The sequence below is a fragment of the Myodes glareolus genome, chromosome 12 (genome assembly GCF_982192425.1).
Source record: "Myodes glareolus chromosome 12, mMyoGla1.1, whole genome shotgun sequence".
NCBI classification, from domain to species: domain Eukaryota; kingdom Metazoa; phylum Chordata; class Mammalia; order Rodentia; family Cricetidae; genus Myodes; species Myodes glareolus.
This window is the reverse complement of record NC_142037.1, coordinates 44,033,663-44,055,755: the sequence shown is the minus strand read 5'-3', so window position 1 is coordinate 44,055,755 and position 22,093 is coordinate 44,033,663. Positions and strand designations below refer to the sequence as shown.

Genomic DNA, 22,093 nt, shown 5'->3' with positions numbered 1-22,093 from the left:
ACCCGGTGGCCGCTTTCGGTTCCGCGCCTTATAAGGACTGGCAGGGGGTCACGTGCGTCCCGGGCCGCCCGCCGGGAGGGGCGGCTGGGGGAGGGGCAGGCGGCAGGAGGAAAGGGGAGGGAGTCGGGGGCGGAGACAGCAGCGAGGGGCGGATTCTGCGGCCGTGGGAGGCGGCGGCGGCGACTCGGGGTTCCGAGCGCTCGCGGTTGAGCCAGGGAGCGGGACGCAGGCGGTTGCGGAGGCGGCGGCGGAGGAAGGGACCGGAGCGGGGGCGGGCGAGCGCGGCGGAAGCCACAGAACGCGGGAGGGCCGGTGGCTGGCTCCGAGGGCGAGAGCCGGGGCGGCAGCGACAGCGATCGCGGCGAGCGAGGCACAGGCGGCGGCACCGGCGGCCACGGGGGCCCGTGTCCGTGCGCCCCGGCGGCCACCGGGCGCGGGCCGGCACGATGGAGCCGCAGCACGTGCGTCCCGCGCTCGCAGCCCGCAGCCCGGCCTGGGAGGAACCGGTGGGTACCGCGCCCGTGCCCACCCCTCCTGCTTGTCCTTGCTCCTTGCCCCCCCCCCCCTCCCGGCCCGGGTTCCGTTCAGGAAGCGGTCCGGGATGAGGTCCCCAGCTGCTTCCCAGCCGGGGCAGCGCTTCCTCCAGCGCCCGGGCTCCTCCTCGCGCGCCGCCCGGAGCGCCTTTGTCCGGTCGGCTGGAGCTCTTCCCCGAAGGGCCTCTGGCGACGGTCCTTCGAGGACCGTTTCCGCGCTTCATCCGCTTCCCAACTTTGCACTTCATTCCCGAGTGTGGCGCGGCGGCTTGGGGAGAGGAGGCGGCGGGGCCGCGCGGTCAGCGGGTGGCGCCGGGAGGAGACAGGACTCACCTCTTGACCGCGCCCTGGCAGTCACCTGGGCACGCAGGTTTCCGAGGACCGCCGCCTGGGGAGGCGAGTAGCCTGCAGAAGCCAGAGCCACGCCTCCGACTCCGGTGGCCGCTCTGCCCCGGGCTGCCCTGGTGGTCAGGGGATCTTGGTCCGAGATCCAGCGGGGAGTCAACTTCGCTTTCGCCTGGATTTCACAGCACACGCCACGCGGAGGTTGAGTCATTTTAGGGGCCCAGAGTGGTGCGTTTGTTATGTGTGCGAAGATGAGGAGTGTCGGGGTCTTCGAATTTGTTCCCCAAACTCTTTTAACTTTATTATTATTATTATTATTATTATTATTATTATTATTATTATTATTATTATCTCAAACAGCACCCTCTGGTATCCATCACCCCACCCGGGATTCCTCCCAGGAATACCCGTCCCACGCAAATCCCTGTAATCTTGAGTGTACAATGAATTTTGGCCCTGCACGCTCTGTCTGCGTATTTGGTACTCCTTGGTTGACGCTGTGAACCTGTCTCAAAAGGCTGGTCCAAAATTTCCGGCTTCATCTGTGGTGCGGTGCTGTTAGGATGATGTTTTCCCAGGGACTTCCTGAGTCTGCTCAGGCGGGCCCTCTGCCTGTTGAGAGCTTGTAGGTCAGGTGCCAGGCTTGCTTCTCCTTTTCTGACCCGGAGACTTCAGCCTGTTCACCAGGGTACGTTTAGCTGCCTCTTGCTTCCTGACCTTTCAGGAGTGTCCTTCGACTTTGATCCATCTGCAACTGCTTTTGCTTTTGTGATTTTTGCACGTTCGGTAGCCCATCTGCTCGTGTTGTATTGCCGTCACCATCGGGGAGTAAGTGCGATTCTTGGTTAAAAAAATTACAGTTCCATTTTGACATTTAAGATCATTGGGAATTAAGTCCAGTGACCTGTTTTGAATTTTACTATATGAAAGAAATCCTGTCAGCCTCCACCAGTCACAGAGGGAAATCCGGAGTTAACCTGCAGTGTTTTTTTTTTGGGGGGGGGTGATGAATGTCAGGAGTATTTTGCTACTTAGCAGTTAGAAAATTAGAGACCTCTGTTTTCAACTTTCTTATTCTTACAGGTGATATTCAATACTAGTCCCCTCCCCCCCCCATGAACTTTTAAAACTAAAACCTTCACAGAGATGTGGCGGCAGTGATACTAGCTAGGCTGCAGAACTCTTTAAAAAAGTAGGCGTTTTTAAATGGCTAAGGCATTTTATTTATTCAGCAGATATTTTTATCCAACACCTATCATGTTCTGTGACGGTTGGGCAAGCTGCTAAGACTCGGGCAGTTTTTGTCTCCAAGAAGCTTCCGTTCTTACAGCTAAAGAGTGAAACTTCTTCAAGTGTATGTCCTAAGACAGATCCCCTTAGTGATTTTACTCTGAACCTTCTGTAATGGCTACAACGTTTAAACATTTTCAGAGGACTTCTTTATATCATTCCTTAAGAAAGTTGAGTTACCTGCATTACTAAAAAAGGAGCATATAAAAGAGGAAGCTGAATGCACGAGAGAGAAAATGTTTAAATGTTAAATATTTCTGATGTGTGGAGCAAAGGGGTTGGTGTTAACTTAATCTAAATGTCCATCAGAATCGGTTCTGTTTCTTGGTGTTTGGGACAGTGTCTCACAGTGTACTCCACCAGTCTGGTTTGTGACTTCCTAGCCCAGGCAGGCCTGGAACTCCCTGCCATGCTTTTGCCTCAGCAGAGTACTAGGATTCCAGGCGTCATGGAGTTCTCAAAAATCAAGTTCTTTAGCTTTGTTTGGTTCAATAATCTCAAGACTGAATGAGAGGAATTCTGGCTTCCTTCAGAATGAACCTATATGGCATACAGTCAGGCGGCACACAGTATATTTAGACAACTAACTGTTAACCTCTGTAGCCCAAAGGAACCACTCTCTCTCTCTCTCTCTCTCTCTCTCTCTCTCTCTCTCTCTCTCACACACACACACACACACACACACACACACACAGAGAGAGAGAGAGAGAGAAAGAGAGAGAGAGCGAGAGAGAGCGAGAGGAATCACAGGTTTCCTGAAGTCCAGTCTGTGTGTGCTCAGAGTCTCTTGCGTTGAGGCTACCTGCTTCCCTCATTGCTTCCTGTAGATGCCGCAGAACGAGCAGCTGGTGCATGCTCTGGCTACCACAGGTGGAGCCCAAGCTGCCAGTCAGTCCCCACCAAGATACGTTTATCCTCTGAGCCAAAATAAACCCTTTCTCTCTTAAAACAAAATGAGACAACAGCAAAGAAAACAAACCTGTTTTCACCTGGATTCCAATTCTGAGCTCTTTAAAAACCTTTTTTTAAAGGTTGAAATACAGGCACTGTAATACTTTACCATACCAGCTTGCAAATTTACATTCATAAAAAGACCTAAGTGTGGAATAGGTGGGATTGCTGTATTGTTATGGCATGTAGCAGCATGCTTGTAAGAATTTGTTTTCTCAGTTTTTTTTTTTCCTGGTGGAGCCTAAACTTTGATGATATGGTTTCTACTATTCAGACAGAAAAGCAAGGATTCCTTGGAGATTACTGTGCCTACCTGAAAAGAAATAGTACTTCTTAGCTAAAGAATACCAACACCTGGAGCTAAGGGAATTCCTGGGACTTCATGGCATTTTCTCTGTGAAATTAAGTTATTTAGCTATCAGAACATTTGGATATATCAGCTTTACTTAGCATTATTCTGGGTAAGTATTGGACTTAAGGAAGGTACAGGTTAACATTTAAGTTTCTTTTTCTTTTTCTCTTTTAATTGATGCTAGCTTTGGAATATAGCCAAGTGTTAGTGACAACATAGGCATCACTAAAATTTCAAATCAATAAGTGTTTGGGGAATTGGGTGTGGTTCTACACACCTGTATCCCAGCAAATCAGCTAAAGAAGGCTCAGAGTTTGGGACCAGCAGGGACAAAATAGTGAGATTCTTTATCAAAAAACCAATTAGAGAAAGTAATTGGGGGAGCAATGTAGGTTAGTGGTAGAACTTGTGCCTGTGCAATGCCCTGGCTTGGTCTCACTAAAATAAAGAAACAGAGCCAAAGTATTTTGCTGTTGGAATGAGTGGGTAGGAAGACATCTAGCGACGCAGTTCCTGATCTCAGGTGGGAGTGGGTAGCCCACCGGCTCCGTTTAAAAATGCAGGAGGATTTACAGCATGCCCTTTCTAGTGGAGGGAAGCCTGAATGGACTTTAGTCCCCAAAGTGGGCTTTTATTTCATAATGGTTTTGTACCGGTTAGTATTACGAGTTAATGTTATATCAGTTAACAATCCAGAATTAATGGGCACGAAGAAAGGGAAGGGTTTCAAAGCAAAAGTGGCCAAGATACAAACAAGAGGCTGGTCACACAGTTGTACTTTATGTGAGGATGAGGAGAAGCTCTGCCCTGTGTGCAGAGATCACAGTATGTTCCTATAATTTATAGCACCGTTGCTCTTGGAACGTTTTGTTATCTGGATAACAACTAAGGCAATTTCAACAGGGTAAACCTTTTAAATGTTAAGTTCTGAATACATAACAAATCGTGTGTTGTGGAAATAGTTCCACACTGCAGTCACGGCAGCCTCCCAGGCCTGGCTTGTTCAGTCTGCAGAGTCTTTTGTTTCTGTACTGAACAGGAACATGAATTCTAGAATATGGTTTCTAAAGTCCCTGCTTGTGTTTCTCAACGTTTGGCGTGTAGCCCTCATCAGGTTATATGAAAATTTGAATGTAAAACCATAGAACATGGGATTAAACACTTTAAGTTACTGTCAGTCCAGATCATTGTTAGTAGATTAATTTAAAATGCCTCTGTAGATAATAGTGGAATACAGTGTTCGGAAAGGTTTTTTTAGGGGGGTGGGGTGGGGTTCGAGACAGGGTTTCTCTGGAGCTTTGGAGCCTGTCCTAGAACTCCCTCTGTAGACCGAGCTGGGCCTGAGTTTACAGAGATCCGCCCGCCTCTGCCTCCTCAGTGCTGGGATTAAAGGCATGCACCATCACTGCCCGGCGTCATAAGGTTTTAATAAGCATGTCTGCCTTTGACTTATATCTCCTCGGTACTTTTTGTTTTTTCTAATCGAGTATGTATGATACGTTATGAAGTAGAAAGCCAATTAGTGGTCAGCGTCTCTCATTTCCATTGAACCCTGACTGTAACAGCTATAGGATTTTTGTTGATGTTGTTTGGAGACAAGGTCTTGCTGTGTTGCTGGCAGGGTGGGGGTGACGTGACCTGTTACCCACTCTGTAACCCAGGCTGGCTTCAAGCTCTTGGCAGCTCACCTGCCTCAACCTCTTCTATGCAAGTTTTAAACAGTTTTGCTGATATGTTCCACATGAACACCTCCCCCCGCCCCCGTCACAGTGTTTCACTGTATAGCCCTAGCTGCCCTGAGACTCGCTCTGAAGACCAGAGATCCCCCTGCCTCCACCTTGAGTGCTGGGATTAAAGGTGTGTGTACCACCACTCCCTGGAAAAGATCTCAAAGTACCAGTAATAAATACATAAGAAATTATCTGAAACACTAAAGAAAAAGTCAGGGGACGTTTTATAAATCAAATAAGGCAATATGCCATACAATTGAAATATCAGTAGCCATTTTGAGATATAGAGAGAGGCTGATGCTGGAGAACTGCCATGAATTCCAAGTCAGATTGGGCTACGTCTGAGCTCCAGGCCAGTCTGAGGTGTGCTGTGAGGCTATCTCAAGACACAAGCAAACAAACAAAAGGTGAAATGCATTTCAGTTAGACTAGATACCCTCTCTGGACATTTACCTCTAGAACCCAGTAAGCCACTAGTAGGTCAGATATTATTTAAATTGGGAATTCCTTAGAAGTGTCTGGAAGAGATGGTTCTCTAGCCGGGGTTTTCCTGGGCTGCCTCTTGTGGGAAATGAGGCAGCATTCCTTCCTTTGCCTACACAGTGTTTTCATCCGGGGTTTCCTCTACGACTGCAGATGCTGTAGAGAGCCGCAGTCACTTGCTTAGCTGAAGTACGCGAAGACTGTCTTTGCTTTCATAGTTACAAGCGTTCGAAACTTGCTGAACTCTGTGTAGAGCAGAGCTGGCTAGAGGGCTAAGTTTTTATAAGTCACCAGTACTTGCACTTTGAGGAATTAATTGCCTAGCTCCTGGAGGTGAAGCTGTTTTAAACTCGCTTTAAGCAACCAGCATCCTTTCAGAGTGAGGACTGTAATCCACCTTCTTCCAAGGATCACAGAATAGGCAGGGGTCTTGGACCACTATTCAGTTCAGTCACCCTTGTCAAGATTCTGGAAAATGTTGCTATATAAAACTTGAAAGCTTAATGTGTAGATTGAAGTACGTGATAACGACCAAATTGACCTTTAGCTATATATAGTGTGGAGAAGAGAACGTTAGAATTGCAATCACACGTTTTTTTCCCCCCCTTTGGTCCCAGCTTGTGACCTCAATGTCTTTTACCTTAAAAGGAAAGTCTCAACTATGTAAAGACCCCTTCACAAGGGATCTTTGTGTTGCCAAATCACTAGACTTGTCTGTGATCAAATAGCCCGACCAGGATAAAGGTTATTAAAAGGGCATTATTTTGTTTTTGGCTCTGATGGGCCTCTGTACACTAGGCAAGAATTCTAGCACTGATTTATATTCCCAACCTAGGCCATTGTTTACTGTTATTGTCTCTTAAAGATTTCCCGGCAGTGTGTTCGTGTAGATACAGAATTTCATATTATCAGGCCATAAGAACTCTTAAAGTCCATTCCTTCCCCACTCCTTCCTTTCCTAAAGGAAATAACTGTAGCGTGAGAGGTTGTCTTTGTATTCATGTAACAGGGCAGCAACTCTTTGCTGAAGGATTCGCATTTCCCATTTTTAGTGTAGTTAAAGTGTCTTAGAGGCAGCACACTCTTTGCTGAAGAGTTCGCATTTCCCGTTTTTTAGTGTGGTTAAAATGTCTTAGAGCTCGCAGCTCTGACACAGAGTGGAATAATTGTTGGGCTTAAGGTTGCACCTAGAGGAAAACAACACCCCAGAGTCTTAGTTTCAAGGAATTGTCAAGGTCATTGTCAACTGATAAATTGGAAAGGAATCTGGAGGGCAGGGGCTGTGAAGTTTGCTCTGTAAGGAAAAGCCCCCGGGGCTTCTTACTTAAACTGAAAAAAAAAAAAAACCAACAAACCACAGCTGACAGCAGTGTGCAGTTCTCTTTGATTGACAGCAGGAAACTTGTCATTTTAGTGTCTTCCCCCACAGCCTCCCTGCTACCAGCTTTGGAGGTTGAGTGTGCATTTTGTGCAGGGAGGTTGCTCTGCCCTGCTCCCACCCTTAACGCCCTTAAGCAGCTAGCTAGGGACACTTCCAGAGCTGAAGCTACAGCCTGTGGATCCCCCTCTCCTAGGATTCTCTCTCTCTCTCTCTCTCTCTCTCTATATATATATATATATAGATAGATATATCTATCTATCTAGATATATCTATATATCTATCTATATATATATATATAGTATGTATATATGTACTTTTTCATAGTACATTGTTAACATGGTTGAATGCATTCTTCCAGGCATTCTGGATAAGCGCTTTAGCTTAGACATTTATTTCAGTATAGTGTCGTGTTGGGCTGCGTGTCCTCTCTTGTTTCTGCGCCCTCTCCACGCCCTTCCCAGCTTCCTGTTAGCCAAAGGGAATCGCTCTTTCTGAACGAAAAGTTCCCAGAGCGGAGCTGAACCTCCCGGAAAATGCTCTTCTCTTCCGTGTGCGCAGGATGGGGGTGGGTCCAAAGCTAAACAGGGTAGAGGAGACCGAAAGGATCCAAACTCCCTGGCAGAAGCAGGAGAGGTAAGATCCTTGTAGTGGTGCCCAGGGTCCGGAGATACAGTCCTTATCCCGGACAGAGGGAACTTTTACTTAGCTGGAACGATGCCACAAGGCCCAAGTGTGTTGAGATTCGGGGTCCAGGGGTGCACCTATGGGCGTAGGAGGAGGCTTCATGTTCCCTTTTTCCTTCGGAGCCTTCCCCACACTCCTGCCGTCTAGAACGAAGGGAAGAGCATCGCCACCGCGCCTGGCCTGCTGGTGCGCTCCTGCCCACTTCTGCCCCATTTTCCCTCTAGGCCCTGAGACCCTAGAAGGAGTAAGAGGAAGGTTGCCCAAGCCTCATTGCGACCTCCATTCTCTCATTCCGGTGCTGGTGGCATCGTGGGTCAGCAACCCCAGAACATCCTAAGTCTGGGTGCGCAGGCGTGAGCCTCGCCCAGAGGAACTCGCGGTCTCCGCAGGGGCGGTGTGTGGTCCCTGGTCCCCGGAGCCCTGCGGCCAGGAAGACGGCGCCAGCTAGGCGCGGGGCTTGGATTCTCGGGAAGAGCCCAGCAGTTGACCACAGCCCCTCGGGGCACTGTTGTGTACCCCGCAGGAACCGGAGAGGATGGCCGGAGCGGGCAGCCAGCACCACCCTCCGGGAGTCGCGGGAGGAGCGGCTGCTGGGGCCGGCACCGTTTCCCCCACAGCTGCGGGACCGGGAGAGGATTCTTCCGACAGTGAAGCAGAGCAGGAGGGACCCCAGAAGCTGATCCGCAAAGTATCCACCTCTGGACAGCTACGGACCAAGGTAAGGCTGAGCTGAGGGCCTGCAGGAGAGCTGTGGGTGCAGGGAGCAGGAGCACCGGGGAGATCCCGGGATCCAGGATCCGGAGGAGGGACACGGGGGCGCGGCCTGGATGAGGCGGAGCCTTGTTTGGGGCGGGACCGGCGCCCGGGATTCCTGCCTGGGGTTTGGAGACTTCCAGGGTGTGTTCCAGAAAGCTCGTCTAGCAGTCAGAGCAAGTGGCTTGGCGGCGGCACGGGAGAAAGTTGAAGCCCCGCTGCAAGTTCTCACTTAGGGAGTTTGGATTTTACACTCCGCGTTGCTAGCGCTGGAAGTCCTGTGGAGCCTGTATTGTGCTCGCTTCGTTGCGTTCCTATCCACAGCAGGCTGCTTGCTCCTCTCTGGGCACAACTTGAGAGGGGGATTGCAGATGACCCTAGTTAGTCAGCTTCTCTGGCTAGTTGGTCAGTTTCTCTGGTGTGTCGTGCCTACAGGCTGGCTAGGCTTCTATGTCCCAGGTTCCCACCAAGCACAGAACTCAGATTGCATATCCACGGTGGTTCTTCACAAGTTATCTCTTCAGGTTATGTGCAGGATGGTGTGTGTGGTGCTTTTGTGGAGTTGTTTGACCATTTCAAAGTTGAGGTTTCATTTGATGATAAACACACACAAGGCAGGGGCTGCCAAGGCAGGGGCTGCTGGGTATTAACAGATTTATATATTCTGAAGTTTAACTTCGTTTCAAAGTCTTCACACCTAGGCTGTTGTCAGTGAGGAACTTAGAGGAGAAATTTGAGTAGGGAACCGATTAAATCATTGAATGTTCCCCTTCAGTAATAAATTTGCAAAAGTTAATTTATTCAACAGTTATTTTCACGGAAATCAGCTTCCTAAGGCTTGTATGTGGAAATGGTTTTACTGTATGCCTGTGGCTTCGTGTTTTAGTCTCAGTTGACTTCCGACATGGAGGAGATGTACACAGGACAGTGGCTCTAAAGATGCAGTTTTACTAAGGAGTCAAGGGTTGTTTCCGCTCGATGTTTACTCGCACATCTTGGAATTGCTTTTAATAGAGATGATTTTGGAGTTTTATAGCTCTTGTAGTGTTTTGGGATTTAGAGTATTTTTCAAAGTTTAAAGCCAACCAATATAGAGACTTTACTAACAATGATTTTTAACATTTGAAATCTTAATCTAAAAAAATCCATAGAATTGGGTTAATGAGAAAAATGGCACATCATACACTTATATGAAATGACCAAAATTTCATGCATATAAATATCAAGTTTATGCCATTGAAAAGAAAATTTAGGAATGGTTATAAACTGAACTGAGTAAGTAAAGTTGAACAACAAACTTGTTGGGAAGTACTACTAAAATTTGTGGGTTTAATGAACTTGAAGTCATAGCTAAGATTGCATTGTTTAATTTTGGGATAAAACATTTTTATGAAGACTAAAATATATGTAAAAAGCATATTTTTTTCTGCCACAATTATGGCTAATTATCAAGCTTTGGAATACTGCCTCTGATAAATTCATTCATAATAAAGTTAATAACTATGCATCAGAAAAATCTGCATTTTATATTTACTCATATGTTAATATTCATATAAAACATTTCCAAATACAAACATCTGAGGCTAGAGCATTAAGCTGACAAGACTAGTGGGCCTCAGCCTCTCCCCCATCTCCTGCAATCCAGACTGGCCCATGTGCTATAAGCCTCATCTCTGTGGTTCTTAGAACATACACTGCTTCTGAGGGAAGATGATGAGGTTAGTGGGGGACTTAATAATAACAGTGGGTATTATCTGGATAAGAAGGGAAGCAGCAGAAAAATGTAGATATTTCCTCATCTTCTCCACAGGGGTGTAAGACGGGAGAGGCTGGAGGAGAGGTTCAGGCCCAGATCTAGCTCAATGCTTAGTAGTTTTGGAGACAGCACTGACAGTTCTTGCTCATGCCTCTAGAAGTTGCATCAAAACCCACTAAGTACGATGGCGTAGGAGTACCAATAGTACCTTTAGTTCTGCATCCTCACCCTTATACACACATACATGTGTACATACAGATGTGTAAATAGCTCCTGATTGAGTATGTATGTGTAGGTAGGCGGGGCCTATAGCTGAGTATGTTGTCCATAGAAACTGAAGATATTTTAGGGCTGGGGAGATGGCTCAGTGTGTGAAGTGCTTGCTGAATCCCTGGTGCCCACGTGTCTTTGTTATTTTTCTGTTGCTGTGATGAAATATGGTGACCGAGACAGCTTATAGAGAGAGGTTTGTTTGGGCTTTTAGTTGTGAGGTGTAAGACCTCATGGTGGGGAGGCACGGCGGCAAGGGACAGGAACCAGTTACATGCTAAACTGAAAGCATAAAGCAGAGAGAGTGAATCGGCAGTGGTGTGGAGCTTTAAACTCTCAACCCCCGTCCCCAGTGACGTTCTTCCTCCAGAAAGGCCAGACCTCCCAAACCTGAAACAAAGCCACCTTTAAATCCTGCAGACTATGGGGACATTCTCATTTAGATCACTGCACCATGAAAAAAGTCACATGTTAGAAAGGCTGGCCCAGCCAATCAAGTTTGAGGTTCAGCGAGCACCCCAGTCTCAAAGAGCAAAGTGATTAAAGAGGACATTGGACCTGGACCTCCTCACATGTGTACACATCCACACAGATACCATTCCATGGATGACTGCATAGTATTGAGTACATGTAATGTGACTATTACCATTGAAACACAGCTAACAGTAACTTCTGTTCTGACTGGGATCCTCAGGACCATGAAACTGTTTAGCAGGCAGTTTAGAGTGAAGAAGAGCACTTTGGGCTGGGGAAGTCGCTCATTGGTAGAGTGCTACCATCATGCATAAAGCCCCGGGTTCGATTCCCAGCACTGCCTAGAAACAAGGTGTGTTGGTACACGTCCGTCTGTAATTCTAGCTCTCAGGAGACGGAGGCAGGGGACCAGGAGTTCAAGGTTGTCCTCATTTACACAGGGAGTTCCAGGCCGACCCTGTCTCAAAATCTAACAAACAAAAAAGGCTGAAGTTTAAATAATTAACCTTATTTGAAGTGTCCTTGTTCTAAATACTGTTTAACATTTTAAATGATTTGCTTGTTAAAATGGACATTAAGTTACTCGAGACATTTGAAAAGTTACTTAGACAATTTTCTTAATTCAAAAAGCCATACGGACTGGCAATGATACCGGTATGCTAACTACAGTTCTTAGGAGGCTGAGGCAGGAGGATGGTAAATTTGACAATAGCTTGGCCTACACTGTAAGACCCTGTCTCAAAACAACAACATACGTGCATCTAGTCAGACATGCTAACTGGCACAAGAGACTCTATGGCGATGGGAAACTATGCGGCAGTGATGGATCATTGCCATGAAAATCAGCCCATCTGGTCATTGGCCTCTCATTTCCCTCTCAGAGGCATTTCCTCGGGGAGCTTCCAGAAAGTGCACTTATAAGAGTTGTGTTTTCTATATGTACAACATACATGCAAGGACATATAGCTATATATCATATAGACAAATACAGTAATGCATGTTTACATTTCTTTAAATGTCATGGCATGCACCTGTCACCCCAATACTGGGGAAACTGAGACATGAAGATCAGGGCTTGGGTGGCATAGTGAGACATTCTCTCTAAAAGTAAATACATGGAAAATATCACTATCTTTTTATATTCATAGATGTTCATACATATAAGTATATTGTATATAAGTATGTATACTGTGCATATAAATAGATACCTATTTCTAAAAACTTTGAATGGGACTATTCTATAATGGTCTTCTGTATATTTACTTCATTCTTTTTAGTGATGGTAGGTCCTTCAGTTGAGCTGCACGAAATTGCTCTCGGCAGTTCAAAATTGGCAAAGTGTAGCGAGTTTCATTTGGTTCACTTAACATGGTATGTGATCATGTAATTAGTTTTTGTGGAAGAAAATGGGTAGTTTTAGGACAGCACGCTATTCTCAGCGTTTTTGTTTTTGTAGTGGCCTTGCTGACATTTTAAGTAAAGATTAGGATGTTGTGCATGCGTGTGTGTGTGTGTGTGTGTGTGTGTGTGTGTGTGTGTGTGTGCATGTCTGAGAGAAAGAGAGAGAGAGAGAATGAGAGGATGGTGCTGAAGTTGGAACCCAGAGCCTCACACATTTGCCCTGCCCCAGCCCAAGAAGAATGACTTTAAAGGGAAGTATCAACAGTGGTCTCCTCTGTCTCTGTGCCCTTCTCACCTCCCCCCAGTTGTATATATGTTTTTTGTTCTCTTTTTGTCTCCCATTTTTCTCCATGGTTTCTTAGTACATCTCCTGTCATTTCTACTGTTTCCCTTGCATCTTTTCTCCCAGGCAGCTGAGTAGAACTTCAGATCCTTACATCTAGGTTTCCCTGTGCTAAGCAGGTAATTTTGTATCCAACTTAATTTTCCAAGGGCAAAAGGGTCTGCAGCAGTGAAACTGATGTCGGTGTGAAAAAGCCAAATGGTAGCAGTAAGGTCCCTTTCCTCTCTGGTTTCCTCTGCTGCCTCTTGCCCCTTCCGCAGTGCTCCCACAGTGCTCCCGTAGGCAGGAGTCTCCATTGAGACGCGGTGCTGTAGCGCGTTTCACAGGTGCCGACAATGCGACGGTCTGAAACGACATGCATAAACTCCCGAACAATTAGGTTTTGAACAAGAAGAGTGTTCCTTTTGTTGGTGTTCAAGTGCAGTAATCTTTGCTTTTGCATCAATGGCTGGAGGTTGCCACACAGTGGTGCAAACCCAGGAGAAGTGTCTCAGTGAGTTTTAGCGGTTGAATTGTCACGGCCAAGGTCAGAAAGCTTTGTCAGAAGTATCTCCTGATTGAGTTCTCATTTTGTTTGGTGTTTGTTTATACTTATTTCTATATTAATTCCTATATGTTAGTCTCTAAATTTGGAAAAACTGTACCTAAGCACAGAATATAGTCAGCTGATGAGTATTGTGGTTTTAATATATCAGGAAAACTCATCACAAATAAACGCTGTAGCTTCGTGATGAGGCAGTCTGGAGTTTTGTTTTTCTTTGCTTTATGAGATACAGTTCTTACAATTCAAATGTTATTGTCTGATGTGATGGATGCCTTTAATCCCAACACTCGGAAGGCAGAGGCAGGTGGATCTCTGTGAATTTGAGGCCAGCCTGGTCTACAGAGTGAGCTCCAGGACAGCAAGGGCTACACAGAGAAACCCTGTCTTGAAAAAAAAATTCCCACAGACAGGTTGGGTGGAGGCAAAGAGGAACATCTGAATTTTGACCCTCTGGAGTAGAACTCTGCCCACTTTTATAAAGATCTAAGCACTAAAGATTTTAAGTTTTGGGCTATTAGAACTCCCTCAGAATTGCTCAGCTCTGAGAGTGATAGACCAGGGAGGGAGGTGGGGGAGGGCTGGACTGATGTTGGTCAGAGGGTACAAAATTTCAGTCAGACTGATTGGGTAAAGTCTGGATTATAGAATAAGTTCTATTGTGACTATCATGGTAATTATACTTAATACCAGTTATAAATTGAAATTTGCTATAAGTTAGAGAAAGTTCTAAATGTTTTCACTACAAAAATGTAGAGTTTATGGTAAGAAGCCTAATTCAGTCATTGCACACTGTTGTGCATATTAAACATCATATCACTTAACATAAATGTATGCTATTTATGCTATTTTTTGTGGTGTGATTGAACTCAGGGCATTGAGCATGGTAGCTGTCCTGGTTAGTGTTACTATTGCTCTGATGGAACATGGTGATTAAAGCAAGTTGGGGAGGAAAGGTTTATCTGTCTTATTCCTTCTATATCCAGAGTCCATCACTGAAGGAAGTCAGGACAGGAACTCCAACAGGGCAGGAACAGGAGCTGATACAGAGGCCATGGGGGGGCGGGTGCTGCCCACTGACTTGCTCCCCATGGCTTGCTCAGCCTGCTTTTCCATAGAACCCAGGACCGGCAGCCCAGGAATGACTTCACCTACAGTGGGCTGGGCCCTTCCACACCAATCACTAATTAAGAAAACTCTCTACTGGCTTGTCTATGACCCAGTCTTACAGAGGCATTTTTTCATTTGGGGTTCCCTCCTCTCAGATGACTCTAGCGTGTGTCAGGTTGGCATAAAATGAACCAGCACACTAGGTAAGTAATTGCTCACTGAGGTGGGCTCATAGCTACCTGTCCTTGCTTTTTTTTTAAGTTTTGTTGGAGACAGGGCTTTCTTAAATTGCCCAGGCTGATCTTCATCTTGTTGGTCTCTGGTCTCAGCCTTCAGAGTAGCTGGGATTAGAGTCACGAGTCACCATGGTCATCTTATAATTTTTAGCACACTAGCGTATTAATTCTTTGAGAATTTCATACAGGGTGTTTTTTTTCTCATATTCACCCTGTCTTTCCCATATTCCTTGCCAGATCCATGGCTCCTCCTCCTCCATGATCTACCGTGTCTAGTTTGTGCTGCCCATTTACTCAGATATGATGGGCCTTCCATAGGAGTAAGTGAGACCTACCAGGGGCCGCACCCTTAAACTGACTTTCCACTGTCAGTATCAGCTTATAATTTTTGTCAACAATACCTTAATAAATAAAAGGGACAACAGAAACAACCAGCCCGTCCACCGCACCCAGCAGTAGACTCTGCCACTGAAGCATGAAACCATGTTGAGGATACCGAGTGAGCGAGTCTGTGTTCCAATAAAACTTCATTTAAGGATTTGGAATTTGAAAATTGAACATTTTTGGATTTAAAAATAGTCCTTTAAGAAAACTCAACCTGTTTCAATATGTAAAACCCTCTCTCACTTGTTGGCTGCATAGAAATCAAGTGCTTAGCAGGATGTGGCTGAGGGCTGGTCTGTGGCTGTTGTCATCTGAGGCCGGCCTCTGCCGTAGAAGATTGAGATGCTGTTGTCCGGCTCCCAAAGCAATGCAAATTAAAGCATTGCTAAATATCAGCATCTAACGCACCAAATAAAGCTAAATTTCAATCCATTTGAAAAAAAAATCTCATCTTTGTAGAACATTTTATTTTTAGCTTGGTTTGCGTCTTTGCTTCCATTTTAATGTGAACTAAATTTAGCCTGGAAACTCTGACTCCTGGTACAGTAATATATAGTATAACAGCGTTCTTTCCATTTTGATTACAAGTCGAACATGATAGCCCGTTATTAAAGATAAAAGACATAAATAATTTACTGAACCTTTACATATAGTTTAAGATGTGTTGCTTCAACGTATCTAAATTTAGAAATCTTTTGCTTAGTTGAAGGTTTCGTGTTTGCTGTAAGGGTGGGTGGGAGAGAGGGCTGGGAAAGCTCTGGGCTCCCATTGGTGTAGCTCTGATACTGGATTTGTGGGATGCACTTACTTAGAACTGTGTTCATGAGGGAAGGTTGTAACTAAAGAGAGTGTGTTTTACATCTAAGAATAGACTTTGAAAAAGACTGTAACATGTTAGCACATCACAGTTGCCCTTGACAAATGTGGTTTCCCTCTGACTCTTTAGCCATTTGAGACACATTTATGTTCAGACTTAAGATGGCCAGTTATTATTGGTTGCAGCTTTAATTTAGAATTAAATGTACTCTTATTTTTTTAATGTTGTTTTTCACAGTTTTTTTGTTTATTTGTTTTTAGTTTTCTTTTTCTTTTTAAGACAGAGTCTCACTCTGTAGCCCAGGCTGCCTGGAGCTCTAACTTTGAGTAACCCTCCTACCTCACCTTCCGAGGACTTAGATTACAGGATCGAGTGTCCTTCCCCAGCTATTGATTCCTTAAAAAAAAATTTTATTTTTAATTATGTCTATAAGTATGTGTCTGTGTTTGGATACGTGTACTTGAGTACAGATGCCCAAGGAGGCCAAAAGACGGCATCAGATTCCCTGGAGTTGAAGTTCCAGGCAGCTGTGAGCCATCTAATGTTGGTGATAGGAGCTGAACTCAGTCCCTCTGCCAGGGCACTATGCTTTTGCCTGTCTGTCTGTCTGTCTGTCTGTCTGTCTCTCTCTCTCTCTCTCTCTCTCTCTCTCTCTTTCTCCTTCCCTTCCTTTCCTTCCCTCCCTCTCTCCCTCCCTCCCTCCTTTCTTCCTTCCCTCCCTTCTTCCTTCCTTCCTTCCTTCCTTCCTTCCTTCCTTCCTTCCTTCCTTCCTTCCTTCCTTCCTTCTTTCCTTCCAGTGAACATAATCTGTAACAATCCTTTTCCCGCCTTTGGTTATTATGATTCTGTTTGGAAGACTGTAGCTCTTATTTTGTATCAAGAAAACCTGATTAACTTTATCCTGTGTGGAGGTGGAATATCTAACCTCATGGACTTCCAGACCACCACCATTGAATTTGGTATCACTGGTTGTTTAAAAATGAGCATCGTGGCTCATGACTGTAATTCCGGCACTTGGTAGGCAGAGACTAGAGAACTGCTATGAGTTCCCGACCAGCTTGGGCTGCAGAATGGTATCTTGTCTTTCGAGAAAGAACAGAAAATATTCTCATTCTAGAAGTGGGTTTATGGGTGCCTGTTTCGCTGCTGTATGTCATGTGTGGTGGAGATGCGGCTTATTCTTACATGCGTGTTGATATTAGAATATTGCAGTTTTAAGTGGCGTGGGAGCTCGTACTACTGATCCCCGTCAAAATGGCGTGCCTGCTCAGGAACAGACTCCTGTACATTTTCTTTTCTAGATAAAATCGTCGGGCGGTGAAAACTGGCCTCCAAAAACCTGTCATTTTTCATTCCTTACCTAGTTAAAAATAAATTTTGCTCATATTTTTTCCAAAAATATATCTTAATAGGCCAAGTGGAAAATTACTTCATATGATTCTTTTAAGCTGTACCGTGACCTTTTAAAAATACCGTCCTACCTTACAGGGGTGAGACTGAGCTTTCTTTGAAAACCTGTGTAAAAAGTTAGGTACCTAGAAACATTTTCTTCTAAATTAATACTTATGAGGATTTAAAAAAAATCAGCCAAAATGATTAAGTGATTTTTATTAATTTTAATTCAAATTCATGGGCATTTCAGCTAAACTGTTTAAATCTGAAATTACATTTTAGATGTTTACTCATGGTTATCAATAAAAACCAGGATTCGTTTGTAAAAAGGTATTATAAAATCTAAACCGTGGTGAGAGATGTGATCACAGATTTAACATATTAATAATGGCAGGAATGGGATGAAAGAGAAAGAAAGGAGGAAGGGGAAAAGAAGAGAGGTGGGGGAAGCCAGGGGCCTGCTACAGGCCCTCACGCCTGTACGCTGTCCCTTAATGCTGCCTAGCCAGGAGTTCTGGGGCTAGAGTGCCAGCCACGGGAGCACCCTGCACCATGGTCAGAGCTCAAGGGTAAGGAACAGAAGGCTGAAGACCCTACTTTGAGGTCTTGCTCTTCCATTAATCCAGCCGTTTAATTTTTAGTATCAGACTCCGATTTGTTCATTTGAAAATTTAGTAATTTTACCCAACTGTTAAATAAGGCCACTTGACTGGTTGTGATGGTGCATGCCTTTAAGCCCAGCATGCAGAAGGCTGAGGCAGGTGGATCTCTATGAGTTCAAGGTCGGCCTAGTTTACAATCAGGGCCACACAGCGAGACCCCATCTCAAAAAGCAAAATAAAACAAAAAGATTACCTCCTTTTAAGACGAAATACTAGGTAGAAAGGTACTTTTATCTTTCTACGTGTGTTTTCAGCTACTTGGAAAAGTGAGGCTGGAGGATGGATGGCTTGAGGCCTGGGGTTTTAGGTCAGTATGAAGAACATAACGACCCATCTCCTCATAAAAATAGCAAAAGAGCGCAAGCGACACCCCTCCATCCCTAAACAACAGTAACAGAAAATTCAAACACGCAGGCTGTGCAGTGTGTGTGTGTGTGTGTGTGTGTGTGTGTGTGTGTGCACGTGTGCGCGCACGCATGTGTGTGTGTGTGTGTGTGTCTGTGTGCACGTGTGTGTGCTAACCCAGGGTGGCTTGGAATGGTGACTATTTTACCTCCGCTTCTAGAGTGCCGGGATTACAGGCACGAGCCACCACATTGATTTGAGAACATTTTCTGTGCCGTGCACCACCTGTGTATGCCTTCCGTTTTTAATCTTTTGTCACGCCTCCATTCATGAACTCTTAAAAATATAGCAGTTCAGGAACCGAGGTCGGTGCCAGGGATAGAACCAGAAGCCAGATAGACACTATCAATGCAGGGAGAACGTATGAGCTTATAAACCTGTTCAGTGCGTGAACTGAACTTCATATGTGAAGACGAGAAACACTGCAGGAATGGAAGCAGTGCTAATGGGCTGTAGTGGGAAGAGCTGAAGGAAGAGTTGTCTCCCGGGAGGTGGTGTTAGTGTGGTGTGTGGTCCTTCAGAAGAGCCCTCAACACCAGAAGAGCAGCGGCTGTGCTGGTGAGGTTGGTGGGGCTGAAGGATGCTATGGGAAGCCCACAGAAAGTCAAAAGGGAGCGAACAGAGCAACAATAAGATACCCGCAGGAGGTCTTAGATGGGCGTTGTGTTCGACCATTGGATGGCCTTTAATTTTTATGTCTGTGTGTGCTCATAGAGAGGCGGAACCATTGAGCTGTAAGAGAAAATTCTAGGGCAGAAAAGAAAAGATGGATGAGAAACACATCGCCTTAGAGCTATAGAGCTCACTGAAGTGATGAGCGCTGTATAGGTACCCGGATGGCAGGGGCTCTTCCAGCAGGGTTTCCATCCTTGTCACCCTCTGGCCAGTCATGTCAGACTCTGTGTTCAGAGCAAGGCAGGGGTTTCCTAAGCATGTGGCTGTGTCATTCTGCCCACTTGAGATGGCCCGTGTTCTCTCTTTCTCTCACTGATTTATTTCTGTGTACTTTTTTATTTCTTAATTCTACACTCTGTAAAAATACCGCTGGATGACTGAGAGACTAGAAGGAAGGGTAGGAAGGAGAGAGAGAATGCGTGTGGAGCAGGCCGAGGGCTTAGTTAAAGAGAATCGTAAATTTGCTATCAAGAAAGTTTAGTGGAAAAAAAAAGCCTTCCCAGAACTTGTCTTCTGGGGATGGGGACAGGACAAGCCATGTGTTCTCACGGGCATTCCCATATCATTGGTGAGGGATGAAGCAGGTGTTCTCATTGCCTGTATCCTAACAAAATGCAGAAGAACTCCTGGTACCATCCTCCCCTGGAAGATCCGTCATGGGGATCTAAGTGAAACATTTTTGGTCTTGGGTAACTTCATGCACAAAGGTCTCAGTAGTTCTTATTCCTTTGGCTTTTTTGAGCTAAGGTCGCAAAGGCCTGGAAGGCCTGGTCCTTTCTGCCTCCAGCTCACGAGTACTAGGATTCCAGGTGTGCACGTCTACCTTCCAGATTATTTCTGAAGTTTGAGTATCAGGAATTTCGAATAATCCTTTCTTTAAGCTGGATTCTGATACAGAACTCAGGCTATCTCTCGTGTTTATCCACTTACTCCTATGCAGTCGAAATGGTATGGGCTGGATGGTATGTCAGTATGCAGAGGAAAATCTGACAGTTCTTGGTGGCGTTCATTAAAAGAAAAATGATGAGGCCCCTCTACAGCAGTGTTTGGAAGCATGTTTACGCAGTTTTACAGTGAATACATTTTGGCATTATTGTGAGAATAGTATTGATCCCATGAGCCCCTGAATCATTTTTGTGTTACTACAGTGTGTATGAATTTTTCTCTTCTCATCCTTCCTCCCTCCCTCCTTCCTTCCTTTTTATTTATTTTTTTATTTCTATGAACTTAGAGAGCAAGCAGAAAGAACAGAGGATGCAAAGAAAAGCTTTGAGGTCCCAGCTGGCACGGTGGCACTACCCAGCAGGTTGTAAGGCCCGGGCTCCTGGAGCATTGTGTGTGGGAGGGTTGCTGAGTAACAGGGAAAAAGTTGGAGGTCAGTGGGTGGGGCTGAGCACAGGCTTCTGCAATGCTGTCCTTGGCAGCTTAGCACCTGGGAGCATATAATTAGGCCTTAGATGCAAGTTGTTACCTTTCTGTAGAAGGAGTCCAGTTGGTGTTCTAAGCTAGCAAGTTTGATCTTGAGAATAAAGTCAGTATTTAAACTCTAGAACACAGTAGAGACACGAAGCAATAGTTGGGAGAGGGATTTGGAGGTCAAGTGAAACCAGTGCTTGTGGAGGTATCATATCTCTTGGAACCAGAGTTACAGGTGGTTGTGGGCGCCTGACTTGAGTGCTGTGACCTGAATTTGGTTTCTCTGCTAGAGCAGTAGTGCCCAGACCACTGAGCCACCTCTTCAGTCTGGAAATAGGATTTTTCTGTTGTTGTTTTTCAAGACAAAATTTCTCTGTGTAGCCTTGGCTGTCCTGGAACTTGCAGTGTAGACCAGGCTGACTTTGGACTCACAGAAATCCGCCTGTCTCTGCCTCCTGAGTGCTAAGATTAAAGGCATGTCCCACAACTGCCTTGCCATTTTTTTTTTTAATAAAAAGAAGTGAATCTACATGAACCAGAGGACCATCCAGTTGAAAGGGAAGAAGAGCTGCAACAGAGAGAAGATAGGGAGTCTTGCAAACAAATCATGAGGCGGATGGGGGAAGGAATACTCCCAGAAGTCCTCTGATGGTTTTGATTTTCTCAGCAAGATAGGAAGCTAAGTTATCAATTGACAATCAAGGTGGAAGGGACGATAGTGGGGATCTGGAGAGTGGGGAAGGCTAGGAGATAGTTGATCCAGGGGAAAATCTTTGACTTGAAGAGTGGAAGTCAAGGGGCTGGGGAATGCAGTGTGAATACCAGACTGAGGGCAGTGCCCAGGACTGTCAGGTAGGCACTGTCAGCGGGGCATGGGACCCTGATCAGCTGCAGGCACAGAGTAAATGGAGAGCTTTAGTAGACAGGGTTGCATGTGGGTTGTCTAGGCGTGGCCAGGTGAGAGGTGATGGAGAGACTAGAGGGGACTTCCCGCAAGTGGGAGATCCCAAGAGTAAGCTCTGGAAGTCATGCTGGACCTGAGAGACTGTGAGACGGAGAAGCAGTGGGAGAGAAGGGTAGACGCGGAGTGAGCCACAAGAATTAATATCGGTTACACAAATTAAAACAGAAAGAAGATGAAAGACTGTCAAAAGAAACTGTACAGCTTCAATTATTTTAGATATGGCTCGGAGATGCATTAATATAGGTTTGGCTGGGAGAAATCCCCAGATTATGTATATGAAGTATGGTATACCTCCTTTTGGAAAAATCCAAAGAACAATTTACTTAGAATGAAAGAGAAAGTTTCTGCAAACAAATCTAGTGTGTAATTCAATACATTGCAAAATATTGTGTAAAAATACATACAAAACCCTGAAGTGATGCTAGGTGGGTTCTGGTTCCGATGGCATCTGTGCACACACCTGAACTCACTATTGAGCCTACGATGGTCTCAGACTTGTTTCCTCTTGTCTCCCAAGGGGTGAGGTTTTAGGCATGCATCATCACACTCAGCTCTGCTTCCAATTCTTATTGGGCAAACTGCATGGCATCTGAAAGGCCCAGTCTCCCCACAGGAAGCCCTAGTGGGCTGTTGTGGGGAATGAGATAAAACCCTCTGCTCATGCCTAGCACACAGTAGATGCCAGTAGGAGTTCAGGAATCTTGAAGTGAATGGCACTTTTTCCAGGAAGGTGCCCCTATCTTAA

General features: G+C 45.5%; 1 protein-coding gene across 7 annotated transcripts in view; it reads left to right on the top strand.

Annotated features, from left to right (window-relative positions):
- Positions 1–250: 250 nt before the first annotated feature.
- Dgkh (diacylglycerol kinase eta) overlaps positions 251–22,093 on the top strand; it is a 168,271-nt gene continuing 146,428 nt past the window's right edge. For 3 of the 7 annotated variants that reach the window (XM_085698299.2, XM_085698298.2, XM_085698301.2), the window contains exons 1-2: positions 252–506; positions 8,273–8,467. In XM_085698299.2, coding sequence (XP_085554425.2) covers positions 447–506; positions 8,273–8,467 — 255 coding nt within the window. In that variant the 5' untranslated portion in view covers positions 252–446. Of the gene's footprint in view, positions 507–8,272; positions 8,468–22,093 lie in introns of all 7 variants that reach the window. The other 4 variants (XM_085698300.2, XM_085698303.2, XM_085698297.2 and 1 more) reach the window with 3 other exon arrangements.